The sequence below is a fragment of the Galeopterus variegatus genome, unplaced genomic scaffold (assembly GCF_000696425.1).
Source record: "Galeopterus variegatus unplaced genomic scaffold, G_variegatus-3.0.2 Scaffold8614, whole genome shotgun sequence".
NCBI lineage: Eukaryota > Metazoa > Chordata > Mammalia > Dermoptera > Cynocephalidae > Galeopterus > Galeopterus variegatus.
This window is the reverse complement of record NW_007734725.1, coordinates 1-21,112: the sequence shown is the minus strand read 5'-3', so window position 1 is coordinate 21,112 and position 21,112 is coordinate 1. Positions and strand designations below refer to the sequence as shown.

General features: G+C 35.5%; 1 protein-coding gene across 1 annotated transcript in view; it reads right to left on the bottom strand.

The window, feature by feature from the left end:
• TDRD3 (tudor domain containing 3) overlaps positions 1–16,040 on the bottom strand; it is a 49,093-nt gene extending 33,053 nt beyond the window's left edge. The window contains exons 1-3 of the mRNA XM_008593014.1: positions 15,986–16,040; positions 7,729–8,579; positions 2,540–2,665 (exon numbers count right to left, since the gene is read on the bottom strand). Coding sequence (XP_008591236.1) covers positions 2,540–2,665; positions 7,729–8,579; positions 15,986–16,040 — 1,032 coding nt within the window. The remainder of the gene's footprint in view (positions 1–2,539; positions 2,666–7,728; positions 8,580–15,985) is intronic.
• Between the last annotated feature and the right edge of the window lie 5,072 nt (positions 16,041–21,112).

The following is a 21,112-nucleotide window of genomic DNA, read 5'->3' as shown; positions in this document are numbered from 1 at the left end:
AGAATATCATTTCACACTAAAAAATAGTAATGCACATATGTAGTACAAGAGTTTAATTAAAAAATTAAAATTTCCACAATCTATAGCATTAGTGAATAATTGCGCTAAGGCCTCTAATAGCTTCCCTGCACTTTTACAGCCCTTTAATTTTTCTAGTAAGAATTACCAATTAGAGTTACCTTATTGATACAGTGAATGTTTTGCTGTTGATAATTTTGTACATCTTTACATTAAAACTTACTATAATTCCCTAGTTACAAAAAGTACTCATAGATCCCAACATCAATACTCTCAGAAGTAAGAGAACTCTACCCTAACTCTACATTACATGTACTGACAGCCACATAGATTCTATTTCTTCAGGGGCTTTTTATGTACATATGCACACATGTACTTTTTAACAATGAATTGACGTTAAGCTGGTGGCCTCTACATTTCAAGAAGGAGCCGTTTCTTTCAACTAAGTTAATTATTCAAGCAGATAAAGAAAAAAGACTGATCTTTTCCTCAAAACTGATGTGTATGATCTGAAATCTTTATGTTAATTTATGCAAAATCATAAAATATCATCACTTGATTATTTATAGGTAGGAGAAAAGAAATACCAGAATCTCCAAAAGACTTAGTGATTCTATCCTGTTTCTTTCTGTGAAATATTTCAAGCATTTTACAAAAGATTTTTAAGTTGACTGCAGAAAAAGAAAATAGGTTTAAAAAAAAAGGAAAAGAAAATAGTACAATAAAGCATAGATGAATATTCACAAATGGGTAGTAGGAAGAATATGAAAGTATCGCTGTAGTTCACAACAGTATCACTAAATGAGCTACAACATCTGATCAATTTATTGTCCAGCTAAGTTTCCACAGACCTAAAATTAAGAATAAATTAATGAGGACTACTAAGGGGGAGAAAGGAAAAGTCACTGACTGTAGAAAGAAAATTATCACTTCCAGACCAAACACCTCTGAGTGGGAGACCTACTGTGAGGAATAACAAATGTGCTCATCAGTTATGGCCACCCTTAAACAGCAAAAGGAAGGAGAGAAGAAATGAAGTAAAAAAGCTAAATTTTTCTTTAGGGAAAAAAGAATAAAATTAATCTCATTAAATCTAAAAAAATAAAAACTTAGTAACATAAATCTACTTTGAATCTTTGCTATGGCTAAAAACAATTAATTGGGAGCAAGTAATGAATAGCAAACTAGGACTCAACTTCTAGAAATATAGACTCAATAAATAGTTACTTTCAGCAAAACTAGCTTAAAATGTATTAATGGAAAAAACAGAATGAAGATAGCCATCATATGAGAACCAAAAGAATAAAAATATGATTATGTCAAGTATCTCCAAGAAAAGAAAGACATAAATTAGGTACTGATGGTATTTCAATCTTTTAGGGAAAAATCAGTTAACTTTAGAGAATGAGAATATAGTAAAGAACCTCTTAAGTAAACATATGAACCATTAGCAATGTTACACTGTAAAATATGAAATAATAAATTATCTAGAAAATGATAGTTTTTCTAAAATTAAAGACCTATGGCCCAAAACATGACGACTATTAGGTTTTTCTGTTGTTCTATTTATCGGGGTTTTTTTGTTTTTTTTTTTAAGGGGGCTAGAGGGGTATCATTGAAGGCATGACAGAAAAATTTTAAAAGACCAAAACCAAAAGCAGCTCATGAAAAACAATGTATGCTTCAATGATGAAGGCTACTGTTTGGATAATATAATATTCTAGCATATTTTGACATTTTAGGGAAACAGCAACAAATTAGGCTTCTAATGATAAGTTTATTAACAGCTACTCACAAATTGAAAAATAAGAAAAAATTTATGAAATTAATTCTAATGTGTCCTATGCTCCTGTTTTCTCCTAAATGTAGTTGAGAACCTTTCTATATACAGTCACATAAGTCCTCTATAAAATAGACTCCAGGAAGCCAATAAGTTCTAAATTACATCATAGCAGTTATCACACAATTTTGACCTAACATTTGGCAACAAAACTAATCAAATGATTATTAAACAGAGATATTTATATTAATCTATACACATATATATAAATGTATGCAGGAAATTCAGTGTGAATTCATATATAATTTAAAGTGTCTTTCCTGATTTTACATGTAACTAAAATAATAAACAATATACATGTATCCAACAGAGATTTAAATTTGATAAATACTGGACATAATTTAGTCAAATTTAAAGTAACAAATTGGGAAAGAACAAAAATATGCATAAAAATCCATTTTACACATAAAAAATTCTTAGCAAACATGTAAATAAGGGCACCTATTTCCAAAGCGTAATACAACAAAGCGTTACACAAGAAAAGTAATTCCAATCCATTCACTTTTATTGTAGTTCAGTGTAATTATTAAATTAAAATTTTACTTTGGAGACAGCCAGTTTTAAGCAAATTCAAAATATTTTTCCACCTGCAAAATTTATATGACTATGACTGATCTTTTAGTTAGTTATGTATTTTCTTCAAAATAGCTTATGTCTTTATACAGAATTTGGATCACGTACCCATGCCTCTGTTTGAATGGGCTTGATATTGCTTAGTAGCACCTCTTCATAGTTTCCATAATCAATGAATTTAACAACTGCTGTCATACCCGAAGAATGAAGAGCTTCAACTTCTGCTCGGTAAAACTGAGAAGGCAAAAAAGTATTTTAAATTTAACAAACAATATTCTCTAAGAAGGGCAATATTTAATGGAAATGTAAATCCTAAAAGTGTTACAATGTGAAATATTTTTAAGAAAGAAAACTTACCTTTGGATAACCCTCTAACATTGTTGGGAAGACAACTCTTATATACTAATCAGAATATATAAATATGAAGTTATTTATTTTAAAAATACAAATATATCACAAAAATAAATATCAAAGAAGAAGAAGGCTCACTGCTTCAGTCATTACAAGTGGCTGGAGTGAGGTAGGGATGTCAGGTAAGGAGTAAGGACATTACTTAGATCTAGGATTTATAGGATTTGAGACACTCCAAGCCTAGAAATTTTTATCAGTTTACCCAGTGTCACTTGGCTCTGAGAACTGATGTATATAAACAAACTCACAAGAAACTGATTTACACAATAACTGCAATTTTAAAATTTACCTGGGAGGAGGTCATCTAATTGGAAGAGCCCACTAATATAGGCCAACCTATTCAGGACCCAAATTATAGGTTTGAATGTTGCTTACTGAACAAGAAATGGAAACAGAAAACAATTTGCTCTTAAGGAATATTTTCCTCAAGCTAGGGTAGTTGGATGCTCTATTATAACACTGTCTATTCTAACAGTATCTCTTAATAGATTCACCAGAATCGGAAAATCCTAAAGGCAGCAAAAATTCGTATTCTCCAAATTCTTCTGAAAAAGGGGGTACCCCACAGTACACCAGGAAAGAGTTGATTTTTAACTAGTATATTAACTAGTATATTTAACTAGTATACTTAACTCATAACTTGTGTATTTCATATTACAAAGAAATTAAGTGAATCCAAGGTGTTTCCTTCCCGGGTCTGGATGCTAGCAAGTTTAGAGAGACTGTGCTGGAATTTTCCTTATCTTAGGATTCTTGGTAAACATTCCTCTCTCTCCTCTCTGCCTTTACTTCTTAGACTCATACTTTTGTGTTCTGTGGATTGTTTTGAGTATTTCTGGACATATGCTTCAACTGTAAGCTTCTCAAATTATGTCAGTTTTGGTAAATTCAACAAACACTGAGTCATGCTATATGCCAGGAAAACAAACAAGGTGATGCCCTTGTAAGAATTTATAGTTTAATCTTTGTCCCTTGGGATGCTGTGGGATTACCAAAGGAAAACAGTATCTCACTTATCTGCCTTACATCTTCAGCTCTCCAAAATATAGTCTGACAGTGAATTTTTTTAAAGCCACACTTAAGAAACCCTGCCCCCAAATAAAGACATGTATATAATTCCTTTTTAAAAAACACAAACAAAAAAAACCCTCACTGTTTAATAAAGACAATCCATTTAAAAAATAACTTCTAGGTAATGTGGAATGTAAATGTAATAAAGCTGTAGTGATATGGCAATTAAGCTGAGGAGCTCAGGAAGAGCTTCCTGGAGTGGATGACAATGGATTCAAGGATAAAGAGGGGCTAGCCAAGTAAAGAGCTGAGAAAGGTGTTCCAGGGAAGTTACACAGATATAAAACATGAAGATGAGTGTAGAAAACTAAAAGCTGTTTGAAATTAATTATGGTATAATATGAGAAGAAGGTTCATCCAACAGGAAATTAGACTGGATAAGTAAATAAGGGACAGATGATGGAGAGCAGAAGCATGCTAGAGTCTGTATTTATTCTACAGGCAAAAGATTTTAACTAGGAGGAATGACATGATCTAAGATTAGGATCATAGTCACAGCAGTATTGAAGACAAATTTCAGAGAAATCAGGTTTAAGGCAAGGAAAACAATTTGGAGGTTGTTACAATATTCCAGTTGAGAGGGGAAAAAGAGCTGAACTAGTTTTGGCACTCTAGAGGAAAAAGGAGAACTGCCCCCAAATTCTTAAATCCTTCTATGGAAATAAAGCTAGACAGAAGGCAAGTATTATGAGGAATTTTTTAAACAACAGATTATACTATTTGATTAATTATCTCCAAAACAACATTACAATAAAATTAAGAGGACTAATTCCTTTTCTTAAATCTTTACCCTGGTCTCGCACAAGAAAACTGGGAAGTTGCCTATTCTTGACGAAACATTTAAATGTTACCTCTTAAGTTAGGTGGCTTCAGAAGATAACTAATTCCATGTCTTTCACAAGGTAAATATTGTTTACCTTATTCCCAAAGCTTAATGGTGTAATCTATTTAGAAGCCAGTCCCTCACACTAAACTGGAAGTATACATCCAATTTAAGTCAAAGTAGTCACCTTAGAAGATCACCCAATTACTCTAAAAATATCTAACAGCTGAAACATTTTGGGAATTGTTAGGTACTGTCTTTTAGATGCTATACGACATTATTTTTAATATATTCAACAGAGGCAATAGATGAATTCAGCATTACAAAAATATCTAACAGCTGAAACATTTTGGGAATTGTTAGGTACTGTCTTTTAGATGCTATACAACATTATTTTTAATATATTCAACAGAGGCAATAGATGAATTCAGCATTACTGGTTTTTAGAGACAATTAAAATTAAGATTAAAGCTTTATTAATAATCTTATCAGGAATTTGGAAGCATCTGGGTAATAGCACAGCTAGAACTATCTGATATATCCCAACCACCTGGCACTTGGCTACTCAATTATGGTTGATTGAATACTCAATTAATATTTGTCGAACGAACTTGTCTGCTAAGTCCAATTATTTGAATACCTGCAGATCTGTTCTCTGTTGCTTCATTTGTTTCTGGCCAAGCATTCATATTTATTCATATTCACTCATTCTCTCCCTCCCTCTCTCTCTCTCTTTTTAACCATGGCTCATAATTTTTATAAGATGCCAGACACTGCAGATGAAATATTGAAGAGATTCTAGAAAATGTTATTTTTCTCAAAAAAAAGTATTATATTTTCTTTGGGCAGGCAGACAGAGTAAAAGCAGATATCCTTGATCCTGTAGAGGTTGGTTTTAGCTTTGTAAAGGGCTGTCTGTTTTAGCTTTGCCTTTACTACTTAGGGCATGATCTTTGTGGGATTTCAATGGAAAGGTCATTTACCAAGCCTCTCAAACATTACTGAGCTTGAACTCCAATGTCTTATTTCTCCTGCTCTTGTCAAAGTCACCAACAACCCCACACTGTCCAATACAGAAAATACTTTTCCATCCTTAATGCAACCTCTCACAGAAACATACAACCAGAGGCCATTCCCTCTAAGGTAGACACTGTTAGCTCAATAAACACTAATTTCCAACTATTTCACTTTTTCTTGTCTGTATCAAGAAGGAGAAACAGCTAAATATAAGGAATCCCCCACTACCCAAATCAAATAATAGTTTCTGAATTTTGGAAAGTAACTGGTCTGAGTTGAGAGAGTAAGAGCCTGGATACTGAAGAACACCTGCATCTGCTTTCCAAGCCTCAGCCTCCCCAATAGCCAGAGAGTGGCCATGTGAAATAGTTCCAACCAATGAGATTTAATTAAAAGTCTGTTGGTATTCCAGGCAAGGCATACAAGTAGTGCTGTCTCCTCCCCTCCTTCTGGTCTTGAATAAAGACTTGACAGCTATGGATCCTGCTCTTAAGCAAATATCCCACATTCATACAAAAACCTTAAAGGCCTATGTCATCTGATATACCACCCTGTACACTCCTTGCTGTTATTATCAGGTAATGCCTAACACCCTGCTTATACCTCAGCATTCACTGAAAACAACGGGGCCTGGTTCCTGATCCCAAGTCTTATTGCATCTTTATAAAAGATCCACCCAAATTCTCTAGTCTGAATCTCAGTTTCTTGAAATCTTCAGTTACCTTTATTTCTGCCACTCCCTTTAGCCATACTCTCTCATGGGCACACCCTTACCTTATCAACTATAACTACTCTATGAAATATTTATTTCAAATATTTTTTCCTTGACTTGATCCTCACATTCACCCGATCTTTCACTCTGTAACTCCCTTACATCTATTTTTATCATTTTGCTAATATCTCCAGTCCCCTCACCACTCTATTTTCCCATGAAAATGCCCCCTCCAGAATTAACTAATTAACAGAGTCAACAAATAATTATAAAATCCCTACACTGTGGGAGTAAGCAGGACTACAGACGAAAACCAGACAGACATGGTCCTGCATTCAAGGAAGTTGATATCATGGTAGGGGGAAAAGATCCCAATCCAGAAACCAAAACCAAAAATATTTACAAATTGTGGTAAGTTTTAAAAAGTGAACAAGGCACTAATAGAGAAACAGAATAATGTAGAAGAGAGGAGAGGGCAGGTCAAAAAAGGCTTCTTCTTGGAGGTGATATTTGAGCCAAGCCCTTAAAGTGGTAGAAGAGCATGTTGGACAGAAGGCAAAACATGTACAAAAGCCCTTCTCTCTGAGGGTCCCTCTGTCCTCTTCACCTTACTATTCTCACTGTACTGGTTGTCTACCTCTCAGCCAGGCTCTTACTTGGTCCACATCTTCTGGTCTTTTCCTTTCCCCCATGATTTCTCTTTTTCCCTTTTAGTAAGCATATAATGTAGAACTAAAGAGCGTTTAAAGTACCGATTTAATAATTATTTATTAATTATAAGGTAAGTAATTAACTTATATGCTCTTAATTCTTTAAAAAAGTAGGCTAAATGTGTATATTTTCTTTAAATGAAAATCTGCAGAATTTGATTTTGTGCCACTCAACTGACTTTCTTCCTTGTGAATCAGTACAATTTTACTATAAAGAAAAGTAAATACTTATAATTTGGCTAATGATAAGTGAAATAAAGTTCATCTTCACTTAATCACTTTTACAATATTTTTCTGATACGTAAGCTAAAACTAAATAAACCTAACCTAACCAAATCTTATGGGATAGATTCTAAGCATCCATAAAAAAAATTAAATGTTTTATTTTTCTTCTCTCGCATAAATTATATATCTATCAATCTGTTTAAAAAAACTTTAAAACAGGTACAATTGTGGAACAAAACTCACAGTCCAAAATGATGACTTTCTAGAAGTCTCACTACAATGTGACATTTAGTAATATTAATATATAACATCTTTATAGAATCCATACCTTGTTGTCTTCCCAATAAAGTGCAAAACATTCATCTCCAGGTTTCCACATTTTTGCATACTCCATAGGAATAGATGCTTCTGGTACTTTTTCTGGTTTAATTGGTCCAGATCTTCTTTTGGGCCCACTATTGTAAAATACTTTATCATCATAGGGCACGGCTGTAATGTGTCCTGCTGGCTTAATAGGTCCTACTCGTCTTCCTTTCATTTGCATTTCTGTCTCTCCATTTGGAACACCAGTGAAGCTATTACTTCGGACAGGATTCTGGTAATCGGTATTTACATTAAAATATTTTTCAATTTTTACACCACTGAAAGCTTCATTATTTATTGTTCGTGATTTCCTGTCATAAAAATGGTCAGGATTAGCTGTTTGGTTTTCTCTTTTCCCACGTTTTTGATTATTATAATCTAATGATTCTTGAGAAAGTGGATTTTCTTTTGCCTCTGTATACAATGGACCTCTTCCTGATCTGCTTTGCATAGAGTTATCTCTTTTTTTAAAAGTACCATCACTGTGCTGAGAACTTAAAGGATATGAAGTATCTTTAGTTCTGTCATATCTAGAATATGGTCTATCACACTTGATTCTTTCTTCAGCCCATACTTCAGATCCTGAAGAAGTACTTGGTCTCTCAGAAACTGTATTTCTAGGTAATCCACTGCCTTCTAAAACTGACTTTGAATTTTGGGTGTCTCTCTGAAAACGAGGAGGTTTTTCATTTCTTGGTTGCCTGGTATCATTTCGGGGAAGATGTCTTGGTTGATGATTATCTTTTACTCCATTTTGTTCAGTATTTGACAATCTCTGTTGTCCTTGATGAAACTGCTGCAGCTGTGACTTAGGTTCTGAAAGATAAAAGTATATCATATACACAATAAAATGAAGACTCTGAATGTATAATTATCTTAAAATTCCTAAAAGCTATTACATCAATACAAAATTACCAGACTACTATTTTAACATCTTCCTACTTCATTATCTTAATCCCTCTCTGCTTCCTTAGAGTCTTGTATTTCTAATCTAGTTTTAGCCACATTAGTGAAGTAAAGCAATGATATGAACCATGAAAAAACAGAGGATAATCAAAAGTCATTTGTCTGTGTCACTGAATGCTTGCATTCTTATAATAGAGATATCTATATGTGTTATTTTGGTAATTCATTTCCCAAAATATTAATGAAACAGAACTGCAAATTGCTAACTCAGAAACTGCTATGAAACTGTGCAAATACAACTCTTGTTCCACTCCTCTTGGAATCCCACTCTAATTTAGAAGTGTATAGCTATTATAGTCATTCAACTTTTTGTATTACAAACAGATATACTAATACAGAGAAGAGTTAATAATTTTCCTGATCTAGCAAAGTAATTAGGAAAGACAGGTACTACTTGGAAATACAGAAAAAAGTGTCAAAAATGTTACTAAACATATAGTGTAAATAATGTCCTACTTGAAACCAAAAGAAGTAACATGGTATATATTCACAGCAGATAATTTTTAATGACTATATTTCACACAGTGATTTTTATTCCATTTTTTTGTGCCATGTCATTTACACATTTTCCCCCATTGTTTCACACAGCATGTCTATAACACCCCCAAAACATATTGATTGGTCTTTTGTGTACACATCTTGTTTCTCTTGTCATACATGATAATCAGCATACAGGTCATAATTACTCTTATATTTCCCTACGGTCACAATATTTCCAAAGAGGGGCACTATTGACATTTTGGGTGAGACTGTTACTTGCATTGAAAGAAAATTAACCTCACTGGACTGCAGACACTAAATGCCAAAAGCACCCTCCCCCAGCATCTCCAGTCACTGAGACTACCAAAACTGTCTCCATATGTTTCCGAATACCCACCGGAGACAAAAAGGTATCAGGTAAATTGTTTAAAACTACAGGAATAAAAATAGATCTTTAAAGGTTCTTGAGTGACAAAACAGGTCACAGACTAACATCAAGTCTCAAGAAGGCAAGAAAATCTTCTTAAGAAACCCACTAGAATTTAGAAGTCAATCTAATAGGCTTTAAATACCTTTAAGAGTAAGGAAAAATTATTTTCTAAGTAAAATTCTGTATCCAGTGAAACCACCCATTAATTGTGACAAAGAATAGATTTTTCAAATATGCAAGATTTCAAACACTAGCCAAAACCATTTAAAGAGAAATCTTTTAAAAAATCACTTTTCCCAAGAATATTTATATGCCTTATAAACATAACACGAATGTCTTATTTTAACAATTGTAGTCAATACTAAATTTTTCTTTAGAGAGAAGAAAAATGGTCACCTTTAGTTTCTACTGGCATTGTTTACTGCCCAAGAGTAAAGATTCAGGGAAGCAAGAACAGAAGAAACCATAAGCAGGACAGAAATGAGCATTTGCAGCAGAAAGCATGTATTGGTATTTGCTCCAGAAATCATTAGAAAATAAAACCAGCACTTGCCTCTTTTTGATTATCTGCTATGTATTAGGTACCCCACACTAGCACCTTATGCACATTATCAATAGTCCCCACAGTAATTTTATGATATAGATGTCATGAGGCTTATTTAACAGACAAGGTCCCTTGTATACTAAATTGAAGAAGTTTTTCAGTTCCCAAAACAAATCAAATAGAAAGCTATTTTATTTGCTGTCAGCTAGGTTTGAATAGATGTTTGGGGAGTAAGCTTTTCAGATCTGTGTTTAGGAACTTATTTTCTTAAATTATTCCAGTTGAACCACCAATATCTCTGATGGTCAGGAGATATAACTAAATTAGGTCATCATGACAGTAACTAAGTGTCCCAGACTATAGATGGACTATATAGAATAAAGGTTCAACTAAGCTTTGTAGATGTGGGATTTGATTCTAAAAGGAGATATAACTAAATTAGGTCATCATGACAGTAACTAAGTGTCCCAGACTATAGATGGACTATACAGAATAAAGGTTCAACTAAGCTTTGTAGATGTGGGATTTGATTCTAAAAGGGTTCATAGAATTTTTTATTGTCTCAAACCCCCTTTAAAGAAAAAAGTCAATTTAAAGCAAAAGATGATTGCTGCTATAAATGAAAAAATCATGAGAACTCTGAGAAACAGTGTAACACACACCAACAACACAACTGCAAAGATGCCCCTGTTCAAGCATACTCAAAATGCATGCAAAGTCCTTACAAATACCATCGCCACTGCCCAAAAGTCTAGTTCAGTAAAATGCCTCATACAGTTAAAAAACCAAATGAGCATAGCTCAGGGTACAGTTATAATAATATCCTGATTTTATAGATAAGGAAGCTGAAGAGGCTTGACCAAGGCATAGAACAGGGTGGAGCTGGGACTATCCATGCAACAGATTCCAGATCCAACTTTTAACCTCCCTGCTATACCTTCTCAACAAAGTTACCATTATGCTACTAGTGTTAAATCATTTAATAACCATGAGTTTTTTCAGTATTTCCTCAAGGTACTCAGGTTAGGATTACCATAAAAATATAGGATTACCCATAAAAGCACTGCTTGGGCAAATTAATCCATTAAATGAGAATACATCTGTTTGAGTAACTTAGCTGATTCTCCTCCTTGTCCTTCCCTACAAACAAATTGCAGGAATATGGTTACATTACAAATTTCATACCTAAAACATGCTAGTTCAACTGGATAAATTTTAATTTCTCTGCCACCTCTACAAACATTCTGTATGTCCTCTTCAGAGGGCTTTTCTAGCCACAGTTTTGCCTTTTCTTCATCAGTTACTAACAGTCACCCTAAAACAGAGTTTTGTTTTCTGGTGAAAGTGATGTCTTGTTCTGAGCATTTTCAATTTATTATGATCACACATACATCCATGCCTGAATAGAACCTGAACACGTCCCAGGCATCTTCCCTTTGCCTCCTCCTCAGGTTTCAGCTTAGATTTCACTTTTTCTGGGAGGTCCTTCTTCCCCGAATCCCATCGACACCGAGTCAGACACCCTTCCTATATGCCACAGTAACCTGCACGGCAGCAGCATGGAACAGACTCCCTTCCTAGACTTTAAGATCCTAACCTATGTTTTGTTTACTAATACATCTCCTCTTACACAGTGCCTGGCACTTAGTAAGTCTCAAATTAATATTGTGGTATAAGTAAGTGACCACTACTCTCCAGTAACTCCCAACATGAATATACATGGCTTTTCTAAAGAAAAACAATTTTAAAAATAAAGCTTACTTGTAATTATTGTCACTCATACCGCCATGGAGGTAAAATCTCTTATAATCCTTATTCTCTGTGTTTTCCTAACCACTTCAAGAGAAAAATATTATCTGTGTCACCTCTCTATAGGTATAATGATTTTTTTCTCCTATCAGGGAGATTTAAAGCAGGAGATGAGGAAATTGGGCATGGTGACACTGCTTTGTGGAGCCTATCATGTTCTTTGTAGCAGCTACATCTTACCTGAGTTATTACAGCTCTTAATCCTGAATGCTCTAAAATCCTAAAATATAAAGGACCACTCCTTATTTCTTTCCTTCCAACCTACCCTAATATATAAGTAAGCACTGCCAGTCACACTTCTCTGTTTCTTGTAAAACTCTTCTCAAGTTGGATCATTTTCATCTTTCTAAAACATCTTGGACATAAAATAACACAAGAATTGTTTAACCAAAGATAACACTGCAGTCTTACTATCATTCCCACACTACTCACTATCATTAATGCCTTCTGCTCAACTGCACCGTGGTGGACTTGGTTAAGTCAGGTAAGGTTCCCTTGTTGATAAATGGGGCATTTGCAGATGAGGCACTAGACTTGTGGGTCAAAAACCATTTAAAAACTATATGTTATTTTTATGTTATTTTTCCTTGAATTCAAATATTAATGTTTATTGAAGAAAATATACTGGAAAATTAGTAACAAAATATATAGCATTGTCATTTGTTATCAAACTTGTAAAAACTGAAGGAATGATCATGTGTGAGAAAAACTAAAACTGTCATATAGGAGGCATCAGTCCATCAAGTGCAAAAAACTAAATTTAATTTATTTGATCTTTTCTTCCAAGTTGATTAACATTTTCCAGGATTATGAATATGATAACTTTAGATTCAATATTATCTGTGCAACACATGTTCTTATAAATTTCGCATTAAAATTTAGCAAAACAAAAATGAAAACTCTTACAATTTTGAAGCCAAAACATGCTAGTGAAATTTCAAGCCACTTTAAGGGGCATGAAAATGAAAATAAAGAGCACTGCTAAAAAGAAAAGCCAAAGGAATGTCCACCTATGGGCTAGAATACTATTCTTAAAAAGTCATAGTACTACGATACAAAGGTTACCCACTGATGTAAAAGCTGATTCAAGGAGAATAGCCAAAATAACAGCTGAATAATCCTTCAATAGGTAAAGCGCAGCAAAACACATTAAATATATTTGCTATGAAAAAATGGTATAACTGATTAGTACATGAATTCACATTATAGCAGAAGCATAACACTTTCTAATATTCCTATGCCTGTTATACATAATTTTTTTTCACCTCAAAATTCTCACCTAATTTTCTCAATTATACAAATCAGTCCTTTTTGTGGAAAATATCTTAAGACACTGAAGATATTCTGTAATGATCACAAAACTCTTTGGCTATAAAAATTTGTCAGCTCAAAATTTAAATACAGTGTTTCTCTATAAAATATTATTTTCTCTATAAATTTATTCTGTATAAATTCTGACTTAGATTACAAAGCATAAACCAAAGACTATTTCTCATTCCTAGAAGGTACACATAAACAAAAGGACTTATTAAATGATTATGTTTTCCATTTGTTATAAAAATAAAGTAAAAGCTTTTAAAAATATTTTGGAGTAGGAAAGAAGAGAAATAACCCATCACCCCAAACCCATAGCATAAAATTTACACGCTACATTAAGTATGTTCATTTATACCACTCTCCTCAAAATAATCATTTTAATGTTTATATAGCATTTCATCTATTGGATATCCTCCAGCTTTTCTTCTAACCTCACCACTTCACTGACACTACCTTTGTCAAAGTCTCTAATCAGTGTTGTGCTGGACCCAGCTTGAACATTTTACAAGCATGTATTATTAAATTTTCAGAAAATGTGCAAGCTGACTTTTAAGCTGTAGTCAGCCAGAAATCAGCCATAGTGGGGGTATTTACACCACAGAAATCAGCTTAAAAAGCTAAAAATCTGGGCATCCTCCCTCCCGCCACTTCTACTCCCAGAACCAGCTGTTAAGCATTCACCAGCATGCTATCAATGTTATATAAACCCACTGAGCACTTTCCATCCCTACTGCTCAGCGTTCTCTTCACACTCCTCCTACCTCTTTGGCAGGTGCTTTCTTGGTCTCCTTTGCTGGCTCCTCTACCTCTACTTGATCTCTAAATTCAACTGCCTGCTTGATACCACTCCTTGGTTTTTGAAACTTAACATATCTTAAAACTGAACTCATGATTGTTCTTTCCTCCCAAAATTTATAGGTGCTTAGAAATGCAACATAATAGAAAGAGTTCTGAGCTAGGGAAAAGATAGACATTGGTCTAAATCTCTTTTCTTTAGTTCTTATGGATAAGATGTTTTCTTCTTATCTGTCAAATGGAAATAACAACATATATTTTACATTTGCAGATGATTAAATGAATAGAATGCAAAGCACCCAGCAGTCCCTGGCACATAACATATGCTCCATAAATGGCATCTATTATTTTATTTTATTGTTAATAAATGTTTAAATGAATGGACAATTAATTGAGGAGAAGAAAACTAGAATAATGGCAAAAATGAAAAAGAGGCTAGTGTGTTCTAGCATTCTGAGAAAAATTACAACCATCTTCTACAGATCTAAGTACCCAAGAAAATGAATTATATATCACATGCCATGAAATAAAACAAACTAAGTTAAAATGCTGTAGATTTAACATACAGTCCCTACAGCAGAGGTAATCTTCAAATTACTAATACACAATTATATTAGATATAACATCTACCCAGAAAATTTCAAAAATTCAGAGCAAAGTATATTTGGACCATTTGAATTTATGAGTGTCTCTAATAACATTCTAATGAAACTGGGATAAAAGGAACTTGCAGAATTCACATAGCCTAATTCATGGCATTTTATATAAACTAATTCTGAAAAACTAAGCCCTTTGCATTTGTCATCCCCTAGTAAACTCTGGAGATGTCTGTAGCTTAGTACTGGATACATTACTAGTCTAAGAAAATAACCACATATATAATACACTCAGAATAATTTAAGCTTCCTAAAAGATGCAGTCTAGAAATCACACATACCTAGCCAATTAAGTATGACAGTAAAATCATTAACTACCTTTTTAAATGTAATGACAAAGTTTAAATATAATAGTGACTTGTGAAGCAACACATCAACAGCAGGACAAGGTTTTTTCATTTTCTTACAAAGTACCCAGTTCCGAGTATTTTGTTACAAGCAACAGAAACAGACTAATACAGAAAATTGGTGCCAGAGAAGTGGGGTGTTGCTTGTAACAAATACCTGAGAATGTTGAAGTGGCTTTGGAACTGGGTGTTGAGGAGAGTCTGGAAGAATTTGAAGGAGCAGGCTAGAAAAAGTATAGCTGCTAGTGCGAGTTTAGAAGACAAGAAAACCAGGGAAAGTTTGGAACTTCTTAGAGACTGGTTAAATAGCGGTGAGCAGAATGCTGACAGAAGTATGGACAGTAATGGCTATTCTGAGAAGATCTCAGACAGAAATAAGAAGGAGCTTTTTGGAAACTGAGGCAAAGATCACACTTGCTATGAACTGGCTGCCTTCTGTTCATGCCTAAAACTTTTATGGGATGTGGAACTTCAATGTGCTCACCCAGGGTATTGGGTGGAAGAAATTTCTAAGCAGCAAAGCATTAAGGAAGCTACATGGCTACTTGCAATAGCCTATGCTGAGTTATGACAGAAAAGGCATGATGTAAGCTAGAATATATAATTAAAAGGGAAGCAGAGTGTAAAGATTTGGAAAATTTACAGCCTGGCAATGTGGTAGAGCAGCAGAGAGCATCTTCAGGAGAAATATGCAATGGTGCAGCCCAGTGTTCCATTTGCTAAGGAGATTAGTAGAGAAGAAAGGAATTATCAAGAGAAGGGAAAAAAAACCTTGAAGGTATTTCAGAGGCTGCCTCTTCCATTATAGGCCCAGAAACCTAAGGAGACAGAATGGTCTCAGGGAATAGGCCTCAAGTGTCCTCCATGCCCAGGACTACCTTCAGAAGCTGCTTTCTGCACCAGCACCCCGGCTACTTTGGCTTCTCCAGCCATGCTTAAATTGGCACCAGGTGTGGCCGGACCTGCAGTTTTGAAAGATACAAGCTAGAAGCCTCCGCAACATACACGTGGTCTTATGTCTGCAGGCTCGAAGAATGCTTGGAAGCCTCCACCCTGATTTCAAAGGTGTATTTAAAAACCTGTGGGCCCAGCAAGAGATCTGTCACAGAGGCGGATTCACCACATAGAGTCTTCACCAGAGCAATGCCAAGAGGAAATGTGGGGTCAGAGCTGCAGCAGAGAAACCTCACCAATGCCATGTCTAGTGGAGCCGTGGGGACGGGATCGCCATGGAGACCCCAGAACTGTAGAGCTACCAGCATATGACACCAGCCTGCGAGAGCTAAAGCATCACCTAAGTCCAGAAAAACCATAGAAGAGCTGCCTGAGGACTCGGAGGCCTGGTTTCCAAACCAGCTTGCAGAGAACATCAAACATGGAGTCAAGGTATATGATTCGCCAGCTCTGAGATTTAATGTCTGACCTGCTGGGTTTCGGACTTGAGACCTAGCACACCTTTCTTTCGGCCTATTTCTCCCTTTTTGAATGAAGCCACTGAATCTTAATCCCCACTGTAACTGCTGAGGGTGGGAAATCCTATTATGGTAATTGAAAGATAGGGCCTTGTAGAGGTGATTAGATTGTGAGGACTGTACCCTCATGAATGGATTAATAATGGTGGTCATGGGCGTGATTCTGAGGGCTTTAAAAGGAGAGTACATGAGAGTCTCTCTCCCTGCTCTGCATTCTGCCATGGGAGACTCCTGGGTCACTGTCACTACCAAGGCATTCACCAGATGTGTTCCCTGGACTTTGGACTTCCCAACCTACAAAACTGTAAGCAATAAATTTCATTTTCTTACAAAGTACCCAGTTCCAAGTATTCTGTTATAAGCAACAGAAACAGACTAATACAACCAGACATTAAGTAGCACTGCATAGACTATTCACTGTTAAGGGTAACAAGTTGTTTACAAACACAGTTGGAAACAATTCAAGTTAAGCTTAAAGTAATTTGCACTTAAAGAATAGAATGGGAGAAAGGAATAGGCCTTATAAGAAGAAAAAGTCAAGGGCTGTGAAGGCCATAGAGTTGGGTAGACATAGAGAGAAAGTGACAGCTACCCATTCCTTCTTTCTGCTGTGTTGACAGCTTATAACTTTACTCACATAGCAACCACTTATCTCTGGCTTCCAGACAGGCACTCTACCATCAATTTCAATCAATGCAGAGTAATGCTGTTTGTGGCAATTCGATGTAAATATACACAATAGTCCATACATGGGTAAACCTTTCTTGAGGAAACCCTTCACAAGAACATCTAGACTAACACATAGATATTCTCTCTTCTTGACCTAGTTTCCTGCCTCCTAATTAGGCTATTATCATTGTATCACACGTCCTTTGTACAGTCCCTATTCCTCAGTCTTCAAAATTCATGCTGTAAATCTATAAGCCAAACTACTTAAACTTCAAACTTGATTAAAAAAAAATAAAAGTAAAAAACACACTTGTACCAACTATCAAAGACCTGTAACTTGATGTGAAGTACGCATCACCCATTAATATTATCTTTACATCCACTAACATCTAAATATATAATTTGCATCTGGATATTATGTAGCATTTGAAATTATGTAGTCCTGTTAACCAAGATAAAATGCTACTTATCACAAAATCCACAGAAAATAGAATAATGGAACACCATGAAAACAGTAATATGTAGTGTAGTCTGGATTTTATCCTGTCAATGAGAAGACTCAATGGAGCATTTTAAGCAAGGGGGTAGTGAGATCAAATATGCATTTTAAAAGATCACTGACTACAATATGGAGGAAGGTATGATAACATTCTTCAAAGAACCGTGGAGGGTTGATGAGGACCTAAGGTAGGACAGTGGGGTTGGAGATAAGAGACTATGAGTGAAAGATGCGGTTGCCACTGCTGCTGTTGCTCATCATGATGGTGGTGGTGGTGGTGGTGGTGACGGTGGTGGTGGTGGTGGTGGTGGTGGTGGTGATGATGATGATGATGATGATGATGATGGTGGCATGAACTACCATATATGTGGAGGTCTATGTGTCAAGCACTATGCTTACCACTTTATATGCATCATCTAACTGGATCTCCCCAACAACTCTATAACCCTATGATAGGTGCTGTTATTATTTCCTCATTTTCTAATGAAGAAATTAAGGCTTATGATTTATATAACTCGCCCAAAGACATACAACTAGTACACATGAGAGTTATGAGTTTAGTGGTGGAATCAGTTTTATTTATCTCCAGCACCATCCCCTTCTTTTGGTAACAGAATCCTGCACTAAAGGACAGTGGTGTGAACTACTTTTTCCCCTTTATATATAATCGTGATGGAATCAATCAAGATGTCCTGTGCTCTCCTGTCTAAGAAGGGGCAGATAAAAATATAGGAGATGGAAGCTCTTTTTCTGTCTAATGTCCCAAGTATAAAGACCATTTTCTCATTTTTCAAAAATATTTTTTTTTAATTTTTACCCTATATCATGAATGGAGGTTTTATATCAGCAACTGTAGTGCTCTTTTCTCTGAGTCTCTTTGGCCTCTATTCCAGCCACTCCCCACACACCGATACCAACATCCCCAGCAGGACTCAATTCAGCTTGGGAATCAATAATAATACAAAAGGTATTTATCTTTTCCCAAAGAAATTTGCTTGCCAAATTGAAATGTCTTTTTACCTGAATATCTTTATATTTCATTATGCTGCCTTGTATGTTGGTCTTACGGTACACCTAGAGCTACCTGGCCAGTTTTTGTTACCACACAGAGATAGTCTGTCAACACAAAAAAGTAGAATTCAGAGATGGAAAAAGATTTTCCAGTTATATGAGCCATAAATTCTTGTTTTATTTGGATTTCTGTTGCTTACATGTTATAAAGCAAATTAACATAAAAATTGATGCCAGGAAATAAGGTGATACATGTGACAGAACCTAAAATGTAAAACTTATTTAGCAGAGGCAGGATGCAAGGCAGTGAAAGTCCTCTCATCCCCTAACTGGAAGTTGGCAATCCTCTTGCACACAGTAACCTATAGTCTACTGTCTTAGAACTGAGACCACCCTAATTAATGCAGCTGATGCTTTAGAAAACCTGGTATAAAAATGTCAGGATGATGGAAAGTACGGGTTACTTCAATTACAAGAAAAACAGGCTGGCAAGTTTGAAAACAAACAGGACAAGGACACAGCTAGCTACGAAGTGCTCTTTTAAACTATTACCAGAAAACCCAAAAGATTAAGAATCACATAATTATGTTTCTAGAGGGATTACAGAGTTCTTTGAACCAAGGATCAAAAGAGGAAAAGCAGGAAACACAATAGGAGATGAGACTGGGTCCTGGAAAGGAGAAGCTTGATCACTAATGACCATGTTCAACATTTATGAATATTGGATGAGTTCTTAGTTCCTACATTTGTTTAATTTAAACCTTATTTTCATTTTAAAAAAAATCTCCATTTGAACTCTATATTTCTCTAAGTGTTTGTCCTTTTCAGAACTAGGTCACTTGGATGAGTTCTTAGTTCCTACATTTGTTTAATTTAAACCTTATTTTCATTTTAAAAAAAAATCTCCATTTGAACTCTATATTTCTCTAAGTGTTTGTCCTTTTCATAACTAGGTCATACTCTCTATTCTACCTTCCAAAATTTTGACACAAAATAAAACTGTGAAACACAAACACAAATAAAACTAATGCAATTAAAAAATAAGCTACACAACAAGTGGATAGTAGAGGAGTATGAATTTAAGAATTACTCTGTCCACTTTTTTCACAATGCTCCTTGATATCCATTTGGAACACCTGTAGAAAGCAAATTAAGTTTGTCCTGGCCTCATTCAGATGTAGAAAGTTAAAATAATAAAGGTACTGTCTCAAAGCATTCCTTCTACCTATCTCTGGCCAACGCAGTCATCTCCATGGCAATGTTAAGAACAAATCTACTCCTTCTGTCCCAAGTTGAAACTTAAGATACATATTCCCATTGTTCATTGTTTCAATGGCAATTATGTATCACTGAAGTGACAATATTGAAAAACTTAAGGTATAAAATGACATAAAAACAGCCTTTTGAGAGTTAGCCTGATAATCTAGCTATCAATTATAATATCTAGTCTATAATATCAAATTCGAAAAATCTATAGAGGCCCCGCCCCTGTGCCCTGAACCAGCATCATGCAGGTGGGCATGCCAGTACCAGCCAGCAGAACCGCAGCTCCACGTGGCTCCCTCACCCCTCTCCACTATGGACCCAGGCAGATTGGGAGCTACATGCCCCACCCCCACACCATGAACTGGCACCATGCAGGTGAGCCCACCAGGGGTGGCTGGCAGCAACACTAGCCAGTGGAACCACACAGCTCCATGCAGCCCCTCATCCCGCCTTAGACTTAGGGGGGAGCACCAGGCTACAGTTCCAACCCACCGAGTTTGGCCCAGCAGAACTCCACACACTAGGGGCTCATTCTCCGACCAAAGAGACTAGAATGGGAACCAAGGTTGTTTAACATAACCACCACCACACCTACTGTCAAGCAAAGACAATTCACCCCCCACGGTGGCAACCAAGGCCACTCCACAGCCAACCTCAGTGTAATAGAAGAAGCAAACCCACTAGCAAATGACCAAACATCAGTGAAAAAAACACTAGAAGCACAAACAATCGAGAAGAAATGACACCACCAAAAGGATACAGTAATGCCCCAAAGTCAGACTCCATGGACCAGGGAATCCTTGAAATGTCTGAAAAAGAATTTCAAGCAATTAGGAAAACTTGAAGAAATAAAGGAACACTCATTTAGAGAACATGATGAAACAAGAAAAAACATCCAGAATATGAAGGAGGAAATCTACAAAGAGATTAATACTGTAAAAAAGAATGTAGCAGAACTTCTAGAAATGAAAGACTCAATGAAATAAAAAACACAACTGAGAGCTTGAGCAGCAGGATAGAGCAAGCAGAAGAAACAATTTCAGAGCTTGAAGATGGTCTTTTTGAAATAAGTCAGAAAGACAAAAAAA